Source organism: Meles meles, chromosome 7 (assembly GCF_922984935.1).
Source record: "Meles meles chromosome 7, mMelMel3.1 paternal haplotype, whole genome shotgun sequence".
NCBI classification, from domain to species: domain Eukaryota; kingdom Metazoa; phylum Chordata; class Mammalia; order Carnivora; family Mustelidae; genus Meles; species Meles meles.
The window spans coordinates 40,580,973-40,604,648 of record NC_060072.1 but is presented as its reverse complement, the minus strand read 5'-3'; the positions used below and the strand labels follow the sequence as shown (position 1 = coordinate 40,604,648).

General features: G+C 38.3%; 1 protein-coding gene across 3 annotated transcripts in view; it reads left to right on the top strand.

Annotated features, from left to right (window-relative positions):
- Nucleotides 1-6,620, top strand: part of NAV3 (neuron navigator 3) — a 621,657-nt gene extending 615,037 nt beyond the window's left edge. For all 3 annotated transcript variants that reach the window (XM_046013459.1, XM_046013458.1, XM_046013457.1), the window contains one exon: nucleotides 3,950-6,620. In XM_046013459.1, the coding sequence (XP_045869415.1) occupies nucleotides 3,950-4,069 (120 nt within the window). In that variant the 3' untranslated portion in view covers nucleotides 4,070-6,620. The remainder of the gene's footprint in view (nucleotides 1-3,949) is intronic.
- The last annotated feature ends 17,056 nt before the right edge of the window (nucleotides 6,621-23,676 follow it).

Here is a 23,676-nt window from a genome sequence, read left to right as displayed (position 1 = left end):
CAGCTGACCAGTCTTAATATTTTGGTGATTACATGTGAACAAGATAATAGATTTTTAAGATCTTTTCCAGGGCAAAAGACACACACACACACACACACACACACGCAGGCAGAAAATTGTGCATACTATTTCAAAGGGTTTTGTAGAGTCATGGAAATATTACAAATATTTACATCCAATACAAATATTGGATGATATATTTGTAAATATATCAGTTTCTAGAAACTGTTTCTAGAAACATATCAGTTTCTAAGCCTGAAACTCTGCTTAGAGTCCAGAGAACTCAGATAGAATTTCCTATATTGGACTTTTGCTCTAGACCATAAAATCCTTAAGGGCCTGGATCTTTCTTTTTCTAACAGGTAGTTGGCCTTTTAGCTCATATTTAACTTGAAATCAATAGTAATGAAGGAATTAGTTTAGATGCAGCATAATTGTGAGCAAATACTAATTAATTGCCTATAAAATGGTTCATATTTAAGAGAAAATATTAACTTTAGGATACAAGTATGGGTTACATCTGAATTTTGTAAACTCTAGTCTTGCCTTTGTATATTGATATACTATGTCTGTTCCAGGTAAGGAGAAGCTTTATAGAGTTTATTTTGAAAAATTAAACTGTCGGGGGACCCTTATGGGATGCCCTCAACTTCCCAATTCTGATCAGCTAAACCCATCTAGCACTCTTCCCTGGCTCTGAATGCTCTTGTCTTCTAGTACAGAAAAGAGATCCAGAGTCTCCCATACTGTGTAAAAATTGGGGTTAAAAAATCTGATTCTTAAATGGCTACTCAACTAAACATCTTAAGAAACAGGAGATTATGGTGTGCAAAATAGCAAAAGACTTATCATCAAAAGGAAATCTTTGGATCAGGTACCTTCTGATAAGAAAATAAATATTCTATCTGCTTTTATTTTGTTATTGTTCTATAATTACTGGCATCGAGTAAAAATATATTTGCAGTCCAATCTAAATCAAAAATATTTGGAAAAAATCCACTATTTAATGTCATAAATATGTTGGATATGAACAAGGATACAAGTTTTTGGTGCATCTCACAGTATTTTATTCCTCATCAACAAACGCATTCATTCTTTCAACAAATATTAATAAGTATATCCTCAGGGCTAAGACTTGGTAGATAAATAAAAAAGATAAATACAATATCATTTTTGGTCTCAAGAAGCTCACGGTTCATTACTGGAAAGAGACGTCTACCTATATAAAGTACAGTAAAATAATGGTAGAGTCACATGCTAGATAAAGTTGTGAGTCCACTGAGGAAGTGATTAGGAAAAAGCTTTATAAAGGATGAGACTCTTAAGCTGCAGTCTGGAAGGAAAAAGAGATGTTCCATCATGTGATTAGATGGAGAACATCCAAAATTAAGGAAGCAGCAGGTGAATTTAAAACACTGTAATAAAAATGAATATGAATAAAAATGCTATCTGCAGATTGATGGGATTAGAACAAAAAGGGCAAGAAAAATTAGAACTACAAAAGTCTGCAAGAAGAATTAGAACTACAAAAGTCTACCGAGGCTTGTTTATCTTTGTAGGAAGTTAAAACTTTATCACACAGATAATGAAGAGCTATCAGAGGTGTTTGGGCAGGGAACTTGTTAGCTGGATTTTCAGGTTATAAAGATCTCTTTGGTAACAGAGCAAAAGACAGATTAAAGAAGAGAGGATGGAGACTAGGAGCCCAGCAGATTGGTAATAACAGAGGTGATAAGGACCTGAGCAACGTGTTACAAATGATAGACATTATATTTATGATTACGAATGTGGGAGGAGAGGAAGGACATTCTTTTGTAGAGAATAATGATCTATCCCAGTGACTATTGGATCATATTTGCAACCTTGCTCCCTCTTGTAATCCCCTTTGACTTGAATGCACAAAGCAAGACTATGAGAAGGCAAATTAAATCCCATGTGTACATTTTTTATGAATCTAAGACTTGGAACTTACTCTAATAAAGCATATTTACTATATGGCACCATTTAAAAAAATCAAGACTTTAGTGATGCTTCTATTACACCATAAAACTTTTACAGCATTCAGCATTCAAGTGATTTTAAATATTTGACTGAGGTTAGAATCATAACCCTTTAAATAGACCTCATTTACAATTTCTACTCTTAGTAAATCAGGAGGATACTCAACACACAAAGGTGTTTTACAAATTATCTTCACCCAAATGCTTGAACATACAGCCAGTCGCTAATGCTGGAGGAACTGACATCAGAAAGGAGGGAGGCAATATGAATGTGCATGGGGGTTGTGTGGGTGAGAGAGAGAGAGGGATAAGAAGAGAGAGAAAGTACAGGTTTATGGAGACATTTGGCTTTTGCTTTATTGGGTTTGAGAGGGTGTCACTAAATACTTTCATTTTCATATCTGTATATAGCTGATTTAATAAATTCAGAGAGTTAGCCTAACAATTATGTTGAAAAATGTTGTCCTGAAGAATATTTTTTTTTTAATATTTTATTTATTTGACAGAGAGAGAGGTCACAAGTAGGCAGAGAGGCAGGCAGAGAAAGGGAGAAATAGGCTCCTCACTGAGCAGAGAGCCCGATGCGGGGCTCGATCCCAGGACCCCGAGATCATGACCTGAGCCGAAGGCAGAGGCTTAAACCACTGAGCCACCCAGGCGCCCCGTCCTGAAGAATATTAAAATGACTTTAAAATACGCTATCACTGTAACCTCTCTGTCAGAAAGACCTACTTGCTAAAATTGTTGATTATCATCTATCATCTATTTCACAAGCATTTATTGAACATGCATTTTACACAGAACACACAAGCGTCCATAGCCTAACATATGTCTAAGGCATCCTTTTTTTAGATTTCTCTTTTTTATTGGATCAGATTCTCCAGTTCTCTAATTTGGGAAAGAAAAAAAAAGGAACAACTTGGATTACTTTATAAAATAATAAAATGACTATGTATTAAACAATATAAAGATTAGGACCACTTCTAGAAACCCTCGACAAGAAAACAAGTCTTACTTCTTTCATGAAGACCCATGCCAGTTTTCCTGCACTTTCTAATAAAATCATTGAACAGGTTACCCACAATTTGCTTTTAAGCAATCTTTCCTTTTTCCTCTAACAGTGGGTCTGCAGATCTATCAAAAGCCAGCAAGCTGGCTGCCTTTTATTTTGTAGTACATGGAAGCGCTAGCTGTCTTTCTCCCCAGGTACTTTCAGGCGTATGTCCCTTTTTCTGGAACAAACATTACCATTGTCCTATCAACGGGGAAACCCGAGACAGCTGCTATTGTTCCAGAAGGTGGCTTTTGTTTTCAGTGATAGATCAATCATATTTTAGCCAGAAATTCAACAACAACAGAAACTTGACAGCGATCCTCTCCCTCTCCCTCTTCTAACACTCATGGTCGGCTTCATTCAGTCACCCCTTTCGAGGTCAGCCCCTAAACAGCAGATGGTGCGTTGGTGTGCAGCAGCTGGCGTCATTCCACTCCATCCCCTCCTTCTCTCGCGGGAGCGTGTGCACGCGCTTGCGTGCGCGTCTGTGTGTGTATGAACATCCACGACTTTCACTTGCCATTCAATGCATTCTGCTTCTCCGCGCCAAAAAGCCGAGGAGCTTGGCGTGCTCTCCAGCAACGAGCCCAGATGTCCAGCTGTGATATAGTTTCTTTCCCAGTCTCCCTGCTGGAGCCGTATTCATTCACAACCCCAAATAAAAGAGCTATCTAGAGGCCCTGTTTGGTCCTTATGGTTTGGTGTCGTAGCCGTGTTCAGGCAGAACCGGGATAGGAGCCGGAGGCGACTCATACAGACCCGAAATTGTTTTCCCTTCTTTCCCTGGGATGGGCTGAGGCGCGCTGCCTCCGTGTGGCTCCGGGCCGTGTGTTTTATGGGGCTGGCTCGCTCACTGCATCACTGCCTACATCGATGTCTCTTTTTCTTTCTTCAGATGAATATGCTAATGAAACTCCAAGAAGCAGCCAATTACTCGGGCACACAAAGCTGTGACAGCGATAGCACCAGCCACCATGACGACATTTTAGATTCATCTCTTGAATCTACTCTCTAGGGGGTGAAAGAAGTTAGGGGAAGAGAGGATGCTTTTGCTAAAGGTTTAACGAGTAAAGAAGGTATTTTCACGAAACCACTGCCAGTATGAAAGCACCCTGTCAAGGGCCCTGACCCAGAGTCGTGGTCTCCGAGGAGCAGAGCGAAGTCTGAACCGCCAAGATGCTCGATTGAAACGGAAGCTTAACTTTATTTTACTTCTAGGCATTTTTTTATATCCGTGGAGTGATGTCCGGCTCCATTACTCAACTGGAAAGGACCCTAAGGACAGGGCAACTGAATAGATTGCACATGGGGTAGCCAAACTGGACTTTCTGTTTTTTCCTCTTTAAAAGTTTACAATGCAGCCCTTTCTTTGTCCCTTCCTTTCGTTTCCTCTGAGGGGGCCCGTCCTCCCCCCAGGGGGGCCCCTTCCTCTCCGTCCAGCCTCCCTCGTGCCACATGGTGCTGGTCACAGGGCTCCAGCAGCGTTTGTGCTGTGCGCTCACCCCAGTCCAAAACGAAGCCAAGAGGCCCGTCCTCCGTCAGCACAAGCGGAATTGCGCCACCGCCCGGCAGGCGCGAGCACGGCAAGCTGGAGACGTGCCAATGTCATTCTTAACTGCCACGTTCACAGGATGTGCTCCGCCAACTTTCTCGTGTATGAGTCACAGGTTTTATAAGGTTGTTTTTACCACAGGTTTTATAAGGTTGTTTTAAACCACCCGCCCACTCCCTTAACAAGAGTTTTATACCAATTATTAGTCAACACTGACAAAAGGCTTTCTTAGGGCTTTATTCGTTGGAGCCTTTTCAGTGAAAGAAGGAACATTTCCTATGGTGCTGTCTCACTGCCTTAAAACAGATTTCTATGACAGTTTAACAGTTGGTTTAGATCCTAAACCATTGGTAATCTCCACTGTCTTTTCATTTATAACCAAGCAACACAAGTTAACACAGTAGCCTCACCTCTAGATATCTGTTTCAGTTTTTGGGGTTTGGGGTTTTTTGTTTTTTGGTTTTTTTTGGAAGAATTGGGCAAGAGAAAAAAAAATCAGTATTTTTACTTTGGGAATAGATTGCCTCTCCTCCAAAATGTCCAAGTTAACCCAGAAACCCTCTTTGACCATCACTTCAAAGCGAAGACATGTGGCTCACCTCCATCCAGTTCTAGGCAAAAGAGTTGTAGAAGGAGGGAGAATGGGAATTCTTACCCAGCAGAGCTGGAAGCACTAGTTGCAACATGAGCACAACTATTTGGCTTTTCCTCCCCTACTCTTTTTATTCTTCTTCTTACTATTCCTCTTAGTTTTGAGCATGTTGTTTTGATTACTCTCGTTGTACATGAGAAATTCAGCATTAAAGAACACTGAAGCAGTGAAATCACTGTGGAAGCGGAAGCGTTTATACTGTAAAAGAAGGTTAGATTTGCACAGTCTACTGGGTAGGTATTGTAAATAATCATTTAAAAAATCTTGCACAAATCGAAACAAACACACACACACACAAATGTACTTTAATCCTATTGGTGTTAAGAGGTGTTTCACTTGCTGAGATTTCCTGTACATTGCAAACAAATACAGAATGCAAACCCTCAAAGCTGTTATTATCTGGTGTGTTTGTCCTGTATTTACAGTGGTTATGACGATGCAGGAGCTATCAGTGCTAGAGTGAGCATGCTTCAAAACTGTACATGAAGCCAATACATTTTTGGAAAAGTAAACATGTCCGAAAGTGCATCTGTTGTGGCAGGCTTTAAAGAGCGTGCATGAAAACCAGTTGGGATCATGGGAGAAGTTACCACCACACACAAGAGGACGGGGTTTTGAGTTTTCCGAAACGAAGGGCTAGGCCATGCTGTAGACTTGTTCTAGGCGCGCGAAGATGGGTTGCTTTCAGGATGTGCCATTGGTGCTACTCTCTGTGACCACCCGTGGGTCAGTTGCTAGAGAACAATAACAACACGAGACCTCTGAGCCCTTTTCAGAGTGTCGCTAAGTCTATAGGTCCTCCACGGTGCTATTGCCCCAAGGGAAAACTGAACTGAATTTATGCACATAGAATTGTCACCCTGACTTTGAAGCCTCAAACATGGATCAGAGCTGTCGTAAAACATCAGTATATGTAGCTGGATGAGTGACTAGTTGCCCTTGTATGATACGTGATCTAAAAGAAATTGCTAATCTTTCCCTGTCATTTTGAGAAACACAGTCCAAACATGATCATAAACACAAATTCCTGCAATACATCCCAGTAGGTTCACCTAGTTTACAACTTAAACTAGTTTGTGAAGCATTTGTCTGTAAACATTTTATATTTTGTACATTTTTGATGTAACATATCATGTAAATAGGCAGAAACAGTGAAATAAATCATCTGAAAAGTTTTGTAGTCTTTGTAAAGCCCCAATAATAAGTACTTGGTGTCAATGGACTTAACTGGATGATGTATTTTCTATTGGTTTATTGTTTCTCTAGCTTGTAAACCAGCTTGCATATATTTTTTTGCAAATGTGCACCCTGTATCTGTCTAAATTATTACTTTGCCATTAAAGTGGAATTATTTATTGACAACAAGGTGTGGTATCTATATATGGAGAAGAACTGAATAATCGTGCACCAAAAGTGTCAAGCCTTAAAATGTTGCTCGTACTATTTTTTTTTTTTTAAGATTTCATTCATTTGACAGACAGATCACAAGTAGGCAGAGAGGCAGGAAGAGAGAGAGGGAAGCAGGCTCCCTGCCCAATGCAGTCCGATCCCAGGACCCTGAGACCATGACCTGAGCCAAAGGCAGAGGTTTTAACCCACTGAGCCACCCAGGCGCCCCCTGTTTGTACTATTAATGTGCCATCAGTAGGGATGCGTGTAAATGTTTCTTTTATATACCTTAGAGAGGGGACCACATAGCTTTGAGTAAATAAATTAACTAAAGGCCCAAGATACACTTTTTAATGAAGTTTATTCAGTGATTATTTTTAGAAAACTCTCACTAGTCTATCTAAATGCTTGATTACAAAATACAAGTTAATATAGAAAGTTGATATTAGTTAAATCAACTTATTAAGTGTTTCTTTGCTTATATTTCACTAAACCCTCTACTAAACTTTTAGTTCTAAAAGATTATGTTAAAGCCGAATAATTGTTTTGGTGGTGCGTAACTTTTTAATAGAGATTAGAAAAAGAAAACTCCCTTTAAAATTAGACTTTTAAAAGAAATATCTTGAGTTCCAACCCCAGTAATAAGAATGTACATTTGGATGATATATGTAGGGTTTTGGTTTTTAAAACAGGAAAACTTTTGAATTAGGACAGTTGTGGAGGGGGAAGGCATTAGTTAAAATGGGCCAATCATCCAAAATTGATGCATTCGTTTCTTCATTCAGTTTGGGAAATGAGGAAATTTCCACCTTTCATCCTAATCAGGTAAGCACTGAATTAATACAAAACTTGAATACAATTTTGACACATGCACTATAGGAATCCTGCTGTCATTCTTATGTGTGTGGTGTTGGCCCACATACCCACATTCTGGATACCTCCGTTTCTCACCTATAAAATACTGATAGTAATAGTATCCCCCCTCTCACAGATAACTATGATGATCAAGTAAGTTATTACATCCAAATGCCTGGAACGGTGCCCAACATTTACAAAGCCCTCCATAGATGTAGCTGCTTTTACAACTATTATTATAAACTAATAATTATAAAATATGTATTAGACTATTTTGAAACATTCTTGAGAACAATGTGTGAAGCATTTCAACTTACCAAAAATTTTTAAAAAATAATTTATCTTTTAATTCCCTCATTTAAAAAATGGAGTTTATAGTAAGCGTATCTACCTACAGGGATGCTGGGGGATTAGGTTTGGATCTGTAAAACATTGAAAACAATGCCTACTCAGGAAAACTTGAACTAATATTAGCTGCTGCAATGACACTGTCATTATAATAAGTTAATTATATCAGTAGTATAACACATATTCTCAGGATTCAATTTGTAAATACATCCAAGGTAATATCTTAGTCTTGCTAAAAGTACTTCTCTCATCCTGTTTTCTCATCTGTAAAATGGGATAATTATAGTATCCCTTCATAAGATTGTATTCAGACACTGATAGAATTGATGACCAAATGAATTATATTTGAATTTGGAGAAATTCAGATGCTTTTATTTCAGCCTTTTGGATTTTCACATTTAAAAATCCCATACATTTTTGTAAGAAATAAACGACCTTAAAAACTGTTAATGCTATGCCTTTGATAAGCTAAGATGTTTTAAAAGAAGCTTCAATTGTGTTTTGGTTTTTTGGATGGTGGGAGGCACTAACATAAAATATTGCATTTCTGAATGCAATGTTATTTTTAATTTGTTGGAAATGATCTGGATAATGATGTGGAGGATCTCCTCAAGAAGCATCCATTATCTCTTATTTATGCAGACACTCATCATTAAGAGAGCATCTTCATAATTGAACATAGTACATTTTGAACTATAATCTTATTAGAGGAAAAATGAAAGTTCTCAAGTTGTTTTCCATAAAATTGTAAAAAATCACAATAAACCTTTGTTACTGGAACTTCCAACAATTCACCTTCTATTCTAGAAGAGCACAGTATTGAGTTGAAGTTGATGAACAACTGAGTAAATAATTTTTTATGTTCATTACATGTTAAAATGAAAACCCTGTCAATATCTTGGGTTATATTAATTGTAGCATATAATTAATTTACCCAATTCTCTTTACTTTTCTGCTGCAACTCTAGAAAATTTACATTAAATCTGTTGCTGTATTGGTTACCCACATATTTATATTCCTATTGGATAGCATATCCTAGAAAAACTGGTCACTATAAATTGTAAATATGATCACCCCCTCTCTTTTTTATATCTTGTGTTTATGAGTAAGATCCAAATATCAAAGAACAATTCCTTGCTTGATCTCGATTTTGCTTATCCCTTGGTTTTCTTTTTCACCACGTCCAGTGCCCCCATTTTGGTTTTGTTCTGTATGATGTTAACCTAATTACAGACCTAAAAGGAATTCTTGAGGCAATAACAACAACTTTCTAAACAATTTAGCTATGAGCACATGTCAGAGGTTTATTATAACCTTCCTGCGTGGGAAAAACCTCTAGTGGGCCAATTTAAAAGTTTCTTTCCTAGTAGAGGCATTTATAGACTATATAGATTAGACAAAAAAATACTCAGTTTCAAGGTCTGCAGACTCGTGGCTATCAGATGGATGTATGAGTGATTGGTCTCCCAAGACCAATCAATATTGATCCCATAAATAATTAAACAATTATCAGGGTTCTAATTTATTCAAATAAGGAGATTACTAATTATATCAAAGCAATAAGTTTTTATCCCAGACTGAGTTTGAAATAATATTTCTTTTACAGTAATTTACTTCCTTTTACCTCAAGGTTCTTACACATTCTCAAATGCTATTACCTTAGACAAGCCTTTCTGGTCCTTCAGACTAGTTCAAGAATCTGATTTATTGGCTTTTCTAGAAATTATATATAATTATATTCTATAATAAGATAGATATTTTATATGCTTATCTTATGCCACTTAATTGTTCAATTTCAAGGCTTAGAATATAGTGCATTCTCAATACATATAAATTGAATAAAAATGTTTCTGTATGTGGCAATAGCAACAGAACGTTAGCTTCTGTAAAGCAAATGTATTAAACTCAAGAAGAACCACTTTTCCAGGTGAGGAGCTTCCTGGGAAACCAGATTAATTAGAAGCTATTTGGTGACCAAGGAAGGAAGTAGATAACCCAAGGGTTTGTGTAATCCAGTAAAGACAAAATACTGCCTCACACTTAGAATTTGTTTTCCCTTTAGATGTAATGTACTACATACTTTCTACCAAGTTTTCTTTTTCTTTCTGCTTTTCAAGTCCTTTGAAGATTACTTGGTTATATATAGTGCAATTTAAATGTGTGGGGTTTTTGAGGAACGGATGAAACAGTTGGAAATGTAGCACTAGAGCCTTGAAGACAAGTGGAGGCTGAAAAGATCAAAATAGGAATCCTTAGTATAGAAATGAGAAGTGAAGTTGTGAATTTCACTTTGGGAAGTTTTCCCACTGGAAAGATCTTGACCAAGTAAGAAGGTGGAGACTAAAATTTGAGAGATGTGGGGCACATCTTTATAATTCATTTGGCCTTTATTTTTAAATTTGTATAATACATAACATATCTATGCCCATTAATGTGACATTTATAAAGGAGGGGTATAATGAAAGAAAAAAAAAAAACATTGAATTCAGAGTCAGAAATCTTGACTCCCATCTTGTTTTGTGATTTTTCCAATTATAATCAACTAACCCATCATTTGTGTTCATCTAGATTTTTATACCCTAAAGATGGTGATAACTAAAGGCACCCAATGTAGCCAGAGTCATTCTAGACACTGAGGTGCAAAAGATGTGTGTTTCTCAATTCCCAGAAACCATATTCTCAGGGGATAGTAGAAAATTTAGAAGTCCTGTCAGAATCCATCTGTGAACACATCAATGCTTGTATTTTCAATTGTTGTGTCCGGCTTGGTTTGGTCTTAATCCAGCGTGCCGATGTGAAGCAGCGAGTATAAGCTTGTTTGAGAGGGTAGTGTCCAAGGTGGAGAAGCGGGACCAAACTCTCTATACATTGCTAGAGTGGAGTGGAGTGATCATTTGCAGAACATCAGCACCTCTTAGAAGGGGGGCTGCCTAGTTCCAAGGCAAATGGCTTTCCTGGTAAACAGCTTCCATCCCCTAGTCTAGCCCTCCCATGGGTTACCACTGGTATGGGCACTGGGCAGGCTCTTCAGCAGGTTGCTAGTGGGGCTTCTGCTTCAGAGCTTCTGCTCTGAAGTTCTGAAAATGATGGAGAAATGCTGCCCAGAAACCTGGTATTGGTTGAACTTTTGAGGCCAAAAGCAAGCACAATGAATAGCCAGACTCGGGCTCATGGTGATTGAAGGTAAATCCTCCAGTCTGGTCATTACATAGCAATTAGAGGAGGGTCTTTTCCAGTTACCAGTGATTTCTCAATGGACTATGTTCATGCTTCATAATCTGGGCTATTGCAGAACTTATGGTGGAAATAAGAGAGCCACATCTAAACAATCTAAAAATGTTTAGTAGCCATATTAACAAAAAGGAGGAACAGGTAAAATTGATTATAATAATGTACTTTATTATCCCAACATACCAGAAATGTTATCATTCCAACATATAATCAGGTTAAAATGCTTTTAAATAAGATTTTTAATATATTTTTGTATTTTCTTTTATTTTTTGAACTAAATCTTTAAAATCCAGTGTGTATTTTACTCTTATAGCACATGTCAATTTGGACACAGCCTTTATTGGAAGAAGTTGATCTGTCCTCAGAATTCAAAAAATGGTTAAGGGGTGCCTAGGTGGTTCAGTCAGTTGAGGGTCCAGATCTTGATTTCGGGTCAGGGCATGGTCTCATCGGGGAGTCTGCTTGTCTCCCTCTTCCCCTGCCCCTCCCCGCTCCTCCTGACACCAAGGCACCTGTGCACACATGTGTCGTGCACACTCTCAAATAAATAAATAAATCTTTTTTAAAAAATAAAATAGTTAAAAAAGTAGAACACAGTAAGTTGTTCCAAACATAGTTAGCATAAATTGAATATGAGTTTTAAGTTTAAATTTTGGATAATTATCCTTAAGTTAAAAATTTGAGTTCCAATTTGCTCTATCACCCCAGGACAAAGGATACCTACTCATCCTCCATTTGGATAAAGAAGGAACTTAGCTCAAATTGTCCTTTTGCCTGACAGGAAATGATTCTCTTTTCTAGGTTAAAAAAAAAAAAAATGAAGAAGAACAAGAAAAAGAAGAAAAATGTAACCATTCAAAAGACATTGGAAATAGCAGTATTACTCCCAACACAAGATCAGAATTTCACTGCAAAACTACTGATAATATTAACATACATAAATATGAAGAGAAAATGGTTTAAGATATTGGACACAGTGTAATGGACCAATATCTACCAATACACTAAAATTGGATTTGCATACTCAGTGAGAGAGAAGCAGCAGATTAAAGTGGTATTTTTCATGATCTGCATAAAACGTCCCTGGGGCGATTCACTTTTCTTGCCCACATTTGCTGGTCACCAAATGACATTGTAATTGCTAATCTGGTTTCCTAGAAACCCTGAAACCTGCATGGGTATTTCTCAAATATAATTTTTTTTCCTTTCTTTTACTTACATATTAAAGTTTAGTAATTATTTATTTCCAAGATCTGAAAAACCATTATTTCCTTAACTACCTTTTTTTAAAGTGCTGCTATTAGAAATTTAGTTCATCTGCAGAAGCCCCAGTGCTGACTGTAAAGAACATAATAGTCCCCTTGCCAGAGTAGCACAGTAATTAGCTTTTATATATATATATGTGTGTGTATATATATATGTGTGTATATATATATACTGTGCTCTTTAATCATTTGCTTTTTTCAATTTGAACCAAGCGTTTTACCAACTAGCTTGAGAAAAAGATGTCTGTCATACTGGTGGCACACTCAGAAATTTGAAATTATTAATAGTCCCAACACACATTAGGGTTTAAGTGAAAAGAATTAATTAGCCTATCAAAGAAATTATAATTGATACTAATGTTATACGAATCACCAGCCTGAAAATAAAATGTCATTAGCATAAAACAACAGTGGAGAGCAAAGTTTCTGGGTGACCAGCTGGTGTGGTGGCGACAAGAGGGTGACTTGCTCCTGTAGGACACCGTGGATTTGCAGTCTGCTCTGGAAATTTCCTCCTTGCAGAATGAATTGCAAAAGATATGCAGGACCTTCAGAGAACTAGAAAATAAATTATGTGCAAACAGATGAAAACATTTTTTCTAGCCAAGCAAATATTGATACTGGTAGAACCCAAACTACAGTTACTGTGTGACCATTAATTTCAAAGAAAGGTCAAGTTGCAGATTTTAACACCAATAAGGTAAAAGTGGAAAAGGAGTTTGAACATACCATAGAAAAATGCTGCAAGCAAGTTTACATTGTTACCTCTCATTGACAAATCAACCCCAGGGTTAATTTGGAGAGAAAAAACAAAAACAAAAAAAAAAACAAAAACATTTTTGTGGCCCAAGAATCATAACTTCTGGCATATTGTGATGTGTTAATAATATCATAGAGATATCTCTACAAAGTAGTCTAACCAATTTTTAGAAAGTAGCAAAAAAATCTCTTATATAACTTTATATAGAAAACATAGAACCTAAACTGAAGAAAAAGAAGAATCCCAGCATAAACACTACCGTTCAATCAAAGGATAACAAGTTAGCTAAATGCATGTCTTCTTTAAGATGCCTGGGACACTAACTGGAAAATTCTAAAAGAAACAACAATGATACTGTGATAGTTATATTTTATGTAAGTTTCAGCATTCCCAAGCTAATAACTAAGAATCACCTGTGGTCTCTAACATTTAGACATTTGTTTTATTTCATGAATATCCATTACCTCACGACTCCACCGAGTAAACAAATGGCTGCTTTTAGAGACATAATAAGTGCTAATGAAAGGGAATTTTTTCTCTTCTCCCCACATTTTGGACTTGGGCCTAGGGAATAGAAATGTCACCTGAGAGCAATTGTGGAAGAAAGGGACACTCACTCTCTCCATCTCCACCCCCAGGGTGAGGGCCAGGGTGCAGGGGGAGGAGGGAGCTGAGCCAGAGCCCAAACAGGTTGCATTTGTAAAAATCTCCTGCAAAGATTATTAGCCAGGTTACCCTCAAAAGTTCTCCAGAGCCCTAGTCTGCTCTCAAAAGCCCTACAGTTTAGTGGAATTTGCCCAGACCAAGAGGAACTTAAGTGAATGGGAAGATACGCACCCGGTCACACTCATCTGCCGAAGAGGACAGAATGGTCTCTTAAATCCACTTGTGTGCAAATCCAGCTTACCAGCTTGTATGCAGTAAGCATCCCTGAGCAGGGCTTCTGCAAGTAGTTGGAGCCAATACTGGGGGGAAGCGGAAGTTCCCCAGCTTTTTCCCCTGCAACTGAGCAAATCCAGCTGTCTTCAAATTGGTATTTGTGTGCATGGTCATGGGGGGCAGTGGCAGGACGCATCCCAAGAAATCTTGGTAACATGTTTAACAGAACCCCACATATGCTCACTTCTATCTATAACAGGAAGATTAAAGAAAGAAGAAAAAGGAGACACTTGCAGCTAGCTAGCTGCAGGCATGTCTTTTCAGTCATCTTTGTTCTCAGAGTTCGATCCGCAACAGTGTCTTGAACACACCAGTTGTTCAGTTAACTATGCTGAATAGATAAGGAGAGTCTTCAAAGGGCTGCCAGAAAAGGTACTTGCTGATTAATCATTTTTGTATTTAAGAAACACATCAGCCAAAGAATGTTGTTATCTATGCAATGAAAACAAGTTTATTCCCAGAGCCACTTGGAATACTCTTCTAAAATTTATTTCCCCAAATAAAAACTACCTCTCATGGAATTTTTGAATGTGCCCCTATTCACTACATGGTATTCAAGCTGGAGAACTTTTAGGGATGCCAACAGTCACCATCTATTTTATATCCTCGATCAAGAAATAAATGAAGCAGATTTGTGTAGGCCAACAATTGTTTTAAAGAAACAATTATCCCCAATGCATTTTTAGGAAAAAATGTTAAGGAAATTTCCCGTCTTCTTGATTTACTTCAATGACCTAACCTTGCGAACACAGCAAATATCCACAAAGCCAAAAAACTCTCTCTAGTAATGCGTTCACACATGATCATCTTATGCTTTTACCCATTATCCAAAATGTGGCCATTTTTTATTTGCATTTCAAATCAAAGTTCATTTCTTTTAAGATGCCCGTAAGTAAGGACCATAAGAAGCACAGTGGATAGTTTGTTACATCAGAAGATGGAGGAATGCTAGACCCCCTTCCGTCTAAACCGACTCACCTCACCTGAGCTATACCAGAGCTTGTGAACCAATGCTTCTTTGATGCATACTGATTGACTACGAACAGTTTTTTAAATAGTTTTAATTGCTTACAATATTACTTTTCTGTCACTGGCTAATAAATAACCACATAGATAGCAACCTAAAACAACACCTCGGAGTTTATTATCTCAGAGTCTGTTTGTTGGTCATAAATCAGCTGGGCTCGGTAAGGCTCTCTGCTCAGGGTCTCAGAAGACCAAAATGGAAGTGTTGGCTAGAATGAGCTCCCACTTGGAAATTCGGGAAGAATTCATTTCCAAGCTTATCTAGGTCATTGGCAGAATTCAGTTCCTTGGGGTTGTGGGACCAAAGTTCCCATTTTCTTGCTGGCTGTCAGCCTGGGACTACTCTCAGCCTCTCCAGGCTTCTCAGTCCTTGAGTGTGGCCTTTCATAGCTCCAAAGCCAGCAAAAGCTTGCAGTATCCTTGCACTTTCTCCTTTTGATAGTCTGTGATCATATTAGGCTTACCTAGACAATCAACCTTCTGCCACGTAATGTAACAGGGGAGTAACAGTATCTCATTCATATAACAGAGCCCATTAACATTCTAAGGGAAAAGGATTCCATATGGAAGTGAATCATTAGGAGTCACTGTTAGAATTATGCCTACCACACTTATCAACATTTAAACATCAGGGTATTCCATATAGATATTCAGAAATCTGGTTCCTCTTAAAATCAGAGTTTCTAGCAACATTGGGCCACGTTCCACCACTACAACAATTGGTGAGACTTGATAAACGGCAGTCTCTTTCAGAAGGTCACTCTTCAATGGACTGCACCAGACCCTACTGGTGTGTATCTACCCAGGTTCACTCTGTACATATTTCAGTTTTCCACAGCTGCACTGCCCAATAAATAATAGTCAACACAACATTTCTGACGGAGTACATATTCACACCTTTCAAACCTAAATTTATCCAGGAAACTAATCATCTCAATGGTATCTGCACTTTAAAGATAATGAGACAATCTCAGGCTACACATGAACGTTCCTTTTGCCTCTCAAGACTGATTCTTGTAATAACATTTCAATAACTTAGTAATTCTGAGCATGTACTGTCTTTTGGGCTGATAAGTGAATGATATGGCACAAATTAAATGCTACCACTGAGTTAGCCCATGCAAAAGACACAAATGTACTCTCAGTGGACAAATGTATTCCCGTGTAATCATGCCAGCAGCAGAAAATGGAATCTGTCATAAAAAATAAATTATCCGGGAGTCTGACCATATTCACACAGCTCGGCACTAAATTTCATTTTCCCTGTTCTTCAGCTGAGAGTCTAAATAAACACTTATAAAACGGTCTGAAAGATTACATTGTTTGTCAAAGTTGGATTCCTTAGCCTCAGAATTCAGATGTACGACACGGTGGCAGTTGGGAGTCCTGCCGCTTCTCATGTGCTGGTTTCTCTGTGATCACACCCTCATTCAACAGGATTTTCCAGGTTCGGAAGGCATAAAGGTGCAGACAGAGGTGGTGGAATGCTGGCTGGCCACGTCCTTGGGGACTGTGGGAGGGAAGGCTGGAGTTGATGAAGGTTAAAGTAATGGGATTAGCTAAGGGTTGTTGTGGGCCTGCTTGTAGAGGCTCTACTTAACAGGGTAAGAGATCTAGAAATTTTTCTGTTGTGAACAGGGATGTCATTTAGAGTAGCAGAAGAGTACAGCAGTTAGAAGCATAGCTCTTAGGGGTGCCTAGGTGGCTAGTCAGTTAGGCATCTGCCTTTAGCTCAGGTCATGGTCCCAGGGTCCTGGGATCAGAGTCCCATATTGGGCTTCTTGCTCATTGGACTTCTTGCTCATTGGGCTTCTTGCTCATTGGGCTCCTTGCTCATTGGGGAGCCTGCTTCTCCCTCTGTCTGCCACTCCCCTGCCTGTGCATTCTCTCTCTCTCTGACAAATAAATAAAGTCTTAAAAAAAGAAAAAAGAAGAAGAAGAGCATATCCTTTTGAAGCCAGACTATGTGGATTCAAATCCCATTTCTGTCACTGACCTGCTAAGGACTTATGACTTGGGACAGACTATTTTTATATTTATATGAAACATTAATGAAAGTATTAATATTATATAAACATAATTAATGCTATTGTTATTAATTAATAATAATATTTCATATAGATGTTCAGCTAAGCTATTCCCAAATTCCTGATTCATGGAAACTCTGGGAGCAAATAAATGCTTGTTGTCTTAAGTTACTAAATTGTATGGGTACGTTGTTGTACAAAGAGTCGTTTTAGTAATATTTTGTAAAGCCAACATTTGACAGGTATTCAGAAAAAAGTACAGCTGCTGGCCATTAAGGCAGCTGGCAGCCACATATGGCTATTTAAATTTAAATTGGTTAAAATTAAATAAAATTTAATATTCAATTTGCCAATCCCATTAGTTACATTTTAAGTAACTCTACAGCCACATGTGGTCAGTGGCTGTTGTACAGGTAGTGCAGACAGAAAATTTTTATTATCTCAGAAGTTTCTATTAGATAGACAGTGTTGCTTTGGAGTAATGAGACTCAAATTGGGACCTTCAAAGGCTTGGGAAAACATGGATATATTTTGTTATTTTTATTTGGATTTAAATATTTGAGATGTTTGGGATAATGATTATTTTTTAAAGAAATTAACACATTCTAAATCATTTGAGCAACTATCTTAAAACTGAATACTGCTAATCAATTTCTGTGCTTCATTTAAGTCCTTGAATTTGGATATTTATAATGGAGCTCCAAGCGTGCTGTTCCAAATGGTAAGAACTATTGATGAAAGAATGAAGTCAAAGTCATTTTATAACACGGAGTGCATGAGATGTCTGTAACATCAACCCATCATGTCACACATGCTATCTGAATTAAGGTCAGCCTTGGGAAAATTGGTTCATCATCTTAACACATTGAGCTTTCCATAGATTACTTTAAGCAAAACAGCATTCTCTTCACATGATCTTTATTATTTTGGCTATTATTGATCGTATAATTTTGTTTATTTCTAACTGTCTTTGATCTTATAAATGGATAGTGGTTATAAATACAAATATAGGGTTATCCTTATTTATGATTATGTCATTTTATAAAAAAATTTTATGATCATACTGGAATTCCATGATATTTTCCTCACTTAAAAGTGGTGCCTAGGTAATTCAGATTTGAGGGACAAAAATCCTAGAACTGTTTCATTCATCTCAGTTTGCAATTCCTCATTTCTGCATATCTCAGTTTAAATTCTTAAGCAAAAGATCCTGATGGGCTTAGCTGGAATCATGTAGCCTCCCTGGCCCAGTGGGCTCTGATCAAGATGGTGGGTTCACAGTAGTAAAATGCTTCTCTCCAGCCAACTCATTTTAATTGGGGTTCTTTACAAAGAAGAAAAGCTGGGGGAGGTAGCCCCATGTTGCCATCTAGAGCTTTATTAGCCATTAGAGATGAGGATCCTGCCTAACAAAGAAGTCTAGCTTTTCTTTCAATTAGCTAGCTGAGGATTTCGAAGAAAAGAATGCCTAACCCCAATGACTCTCTGAGAGGGATTTCCGACCCCCACCCCACCTCCCCCCACAGTAGCAAGCCCTGAAGGGGAGGGATGTTTAAATGGAGAACCTCTCCTTGCACTTCACAGCATATCCAGTAGGTGTTCCCGTCTGTGCTTTCCCTAATGCATGTGAGCACAAGGGTTTCCTTGATGATGCATTTCATTTTCTGTAAGACATCTAACAACTTGTGGAGAACAGGCTTTTAAAGAGAGAAAGGCTTTTGATGAATGCAGTAGAATTATATTCAGTAATCGGTACACCTTTTGTTATGTGGATTGTGTCCTGGTTTTTATTGAACTAATGAAAAATAGAAAGGTCTGAATTTCTCCCTCAGCTATGCACACACACTCAATTCTCTCCGACAGCTCACAGAGCTAGGTCAACCCGTGCCCCATAGGACAGATTGGCCTTGGGGCATGCTTTTTTCTCCAGGGTCCTCTTTTCCTACTTCATGGAATGGCCTTGAGAAATGCCTCCCCTTGTTATTGATGGGGATTTCACTGTTCCTGCTTCCTCTTCCCTCTTCTCCTCCCTCAAATCCGTTTGCAGAAGTCTTCCTTCATCTCCTTCCACTCTGCCTTGTTACCTCCCCACATTCCCACATTTTGGCATTCTGTTTAGTTTCTTTCTTTCTTTAATGACACTTAAACCCAAAACTCTTTTTCACTTAGCTTCTGAGAAGTCTCTCCAGGTTTTTCCTCTTGAATGTGTTGCAATTAGCTTTTTTATTAAGTGCCACTGATTTTCCATTGATGCCATCCATTTACATGGTAATGCTCTCTTTGTGATGCATTTACTCAGAGAAACAAGACCTGCCCTCATAAGTCTGAATAGAGGAAGTTCCCATGTTTTCACTAAGTCATATACTGATGCTCAGGGGATAAATTAGATCTCCTTGAAATGTATTATATAACCCATAGGGACTGTTTGATGACCGGGTAAATCACATATGTGACAGTGCACATTTAGTTATATAAAAAGCATTTGCATCACAGCCACTGTCAAGTTCCTACTTGTTCTATAACTTAAACCAAATATACCTGATTCTTTGGGGACTCCAGTAAGTAATGAAATCTCTTTATAGAGTCACTCTTGTATTTCAGGGTTTTGTTGTTGATGTTGTTGTATTTTGTATGTGTGTGTCAGTACAACTAGAACAGAAATACTCAGTGAGTCAGTTTAAGGTACTCAGCGTAATGCCTTCTACCTGTATAATAATTTCAAATAGTAAAGTTAGATGGCAGTTCTCTAATTGTGTCATGCTTGTTTCTAGTACAAAGGTGTCTCCATGTCCTTAAAACACTGTCAAGGGCGCCTGGATGGCTCAGTGGGTTAAGCCTCTGCCTCCAGCTCAGGTCATGATCCCAGGGTCCTGGGATGGAGTCCCGCATTGGGCTCTCTGCTCAGCAGGGAGTCTGCTTCCTCCTCTCTCTCTGCCTGCTTCTCTGCCTACTTGTGATCTCCATCTGTCAAAACCAAACTCAGCACACTGAGTAAAACAAAGGCAAAAGATGAATTTATTGTAAGGGTTTCAACCTACAATCCCGGAAACCCAAGGCTACGGGAACAGTGAGTTCTGAGTTGCTTATAGATGAAGGAATTTTTACAAGGCAAACGTGGAAGTTGTTTGGCTTTTTCAGCTGACTGGTTGCCTCGTGGTCTTCTTCCTTGCTTGGATCAGGATAGGCGAGTCAGGGAAACAAGGAAAGTCCAGAGCTGGCATCAACAGACCCGGTCTGTGGGGTTCAGCAGGTACCCTCTGCTGATTTCTAAAAAGAGTTGTGAATTCCTGCATCTTATGTTAGGTAAGGCTAAATTTTTTTTTTTTTTTTATTTCCTTTCACGTGCCTGCATTTGCAGCCTCCATTTTATTCCCAGTGTAAATGACTCCATGTTAGGTGGGTTTGACAACATTAAAAATTAAAATTTCACTCATGTGTAGAATTGGGTCCCTGGGTAAAGGAGGACTTATTGAAATTTGATATTGTTAAAAAACAAAAATTCAAAGGAGTAAATTTTAAAGATTTTGTTGGCTTTATTCAGTGATTCATAAATCGGGTACCATCCGGTCTAGCAGACAGGAAGGAGCTCCAAGGAACCTTACAAAATGAAAGACTTTTAGGCAGAAGGGAGTGGGCACAAGGAAGCTAAACTAGACAAAGAAGCAGGTTGCCTATTGCAAGGTCACTTTCCAGTAAGGGATCACAGGGGCCTCTGAGGCAATTACCTAACTAGTGCTGATCAGGTGATTTGGATTTGACTGGTTTAAGCTTCCATTTCTGGGAGAGCTGAAAGTGATTTAAGTCTTGATTTGGAGATATGAGGCATAAAGGACTCCATTTTTGGCCTGGTGTCTTCTTTTTAGCAATATGCTTGCTAAAATAAATATAATTAAAAAGAGCAAATAATATTTTTCTTGACATTTTAGAATACAGAAGATTTATCTTAAAAGGCCATTAACTTTTGATTGCTGGTTTCTTTTTAAAAAAAACTATTCAAAGTTTATACAGATGAGGTGCTGGTGGCTCTGTCAGAGCATTTGTCGCTTGGTTTCTGCTCAGGTTATGATCTCAGGTCCTGGGTTTGAGCCCTGTATCAAGCTCCATGCTCAGTGCCTAATTAGCCTAAGATTCTTTCCCCCTCCCTCTCCTTCCCTCTCTCCTCCTCTTCCTCCTCCTCTCTCTCTCCCTAAAATAAATGAAATCTTTTTTTTTAAATGTTTTTATTTATTTATTTGACAGCGAGAGAAGTCACAAGTAGGCAGAGAGGCAGGCAGAGAGAGAGGGAGAAACAGGCTCCCCACTGAGCAGAGAGCCCGATGCGGGGCTCGATTCCAGGACCCTGAGACCATGACCTGAGCTGAAGGCAGAGGCTTAAACCACTGAGCCACCCAGGCGCCCCATAAAAGAAATCTTTTAAAGAAGTCTATACAGATAATTTCCCCAGAGTCAATATTCAGAATCCATTTATTGAGCTTTTAGTGGCATTCACATCTGCCATCATGCTTTTCAAAATAACCCCTGAAAGACTGGAATTATTAGTATTTTATTAGTTAATGTGAGTTTCTAGAATGCCTTTTGGCAATTAATATACTTTTACAGTTTGCAGTTAAATTGACAATTTCTTAAAGCTACAAAACCAGGGGCGCCTGGGTGGCTCAGTGGGTTAAGCCTCTGCCTTCAGCTCAGGTCATGATCTCAGGGTCCTGGGATCGAGCCCCACATTGGGCTCTCTGCTCAGTGGGGAGCCTGCTTCCCCCCCTCTCTCTGCCTACTTGTGATCTCTCTCTCTCTCTCTGTCAAATAAATAAATAAAATATTTTTTAAAAAAAGCTACAAAACCAAAAGCCACATTTTCCTTAAGTTTTTAAGTATTTTTCCCAAATTTTATCATGTCATTTATAAATCTAAATATTGTATTTGGGAAAGACCAGGCACCTTAACTCTTTTACATATTCTTTAATTAATATTGATTAGCTCAAGTCTAATGATTTAAACTCTTTTAAACACTCGATTCCTTGAGCAACTTAATTAAATCTCCTTAAGTATTTTAACAGAATTTATAAGTTTAGTATCTTCAATTTGTTGTAAGCACTGACCTGAAAAATAGCATTTGAGAATGCCAGAAATGATCTACCTGCTGTGTGCCTGAGTTTGAAACTTATTTGTTTATATTTCAGTTGATTAATTTAACAAACACATAATGTTTACTTTACTCTCTCAGGCTGCCCTGCCAAGTTGGCCTTATTGTCAGCAGATCTCTATTCTCAAGGTTACTGCATAAACAATTCACTCCTCACCCCCTGGAGGGGAAGGATGAGATAGGGGTCCTACAGATGAGAAGGTGAAACCAAGGGAAAGATGTTCCCTAACTCACCCATACAACACACACACACACACACAACCAGGCACACACACACTCAAAACCTCCAGTTATGTGTTCTTGTTCCTTTGGGGGCTCAACCATTTAAACTATGCCTAAACAAGGCTGTGACTGTCTCCACCAATGGGCAACACCAGCCTGTGATCTGTCAAATTGCTTCTGTAGAGTTCTGGAGGCAAGGAAGACTTTATTCAAGACTATTAGTATAAGAGTAGGGGTTATTGCAATAGGAGAAAGAGAATGAACTAAATTTCACTGAAACAAAAGGTGAGAGACTTTTAAGCACTGAAGTGAGCTAGAATGAAAGCAGTGGAAGGCCATGGATGTCTGTGTGATTAACCCATCTGAGTTTGTTAATTGGTGCTTATCACTAAGTTAGGCTCCAGTTCTCCCACAGGGATGGGGAGACTGAGACCGAATTCATTCATTCAATCATTCATTCATCCATTCCTTTCTCCCTTCTTTCTTTCTTTCTCTCTGACTACATTTCAAAAAAGTGGCTTATAGTTCTGAGAAGGGCATTCCTGGGTTGTGGAAAATTTGTGTTCCAAATGGTCAGAGAAAGAATAAAGTAAATGCTCTAAGAAAAGGGATGTTGGATGGGGGTGGGGTAGGAAAGAAAAGGGATGTCAGGGTCCTATACCTAGGAAGAAAGTGGTCTAAAATTTAGTTAAGCTGAGGGGTCAGACTTCAGGTGGGTGGTATTGGATTTGCATCCAGAAGGCTCAAAAATGGATAAAAGCAGGAGCCAAATAAATCAAATCTGAGTCATTCTATATCCAAGGAGAAGGAATGAGGAACAGGCAGCTGTTCTCTTGTCCAGGCTAATATTTGAAAGCACCTAAGAGCTCTTTGTACAACAGATCTCCTTAGATTTGTTCTATTCTTTCATTTGCTTAATGTTTAACTATATCCTTCTATTTCTTCCTCCCATTTCTGAAATGCTACTTCATCCTCTTTTAAGAGGTACTCAGAGAAGTAAAAACAACAAAAATGTATATGGATACTTATTATTCTGATATATGTAGTGAGTATTATAAAAGGCAGAATGTTGTTTCTTGATTGTAATGTAAATACAAATTAAGTTACTAAGTTCTATGTTCTGAGGAAGAAAAAATTCACATTAAGGAAAATTCATGCCCGGAGAGTTTAATTCTTTTTGGAAAAAAAAAAAAAGTATTCAGTCTTCTTCATGAGA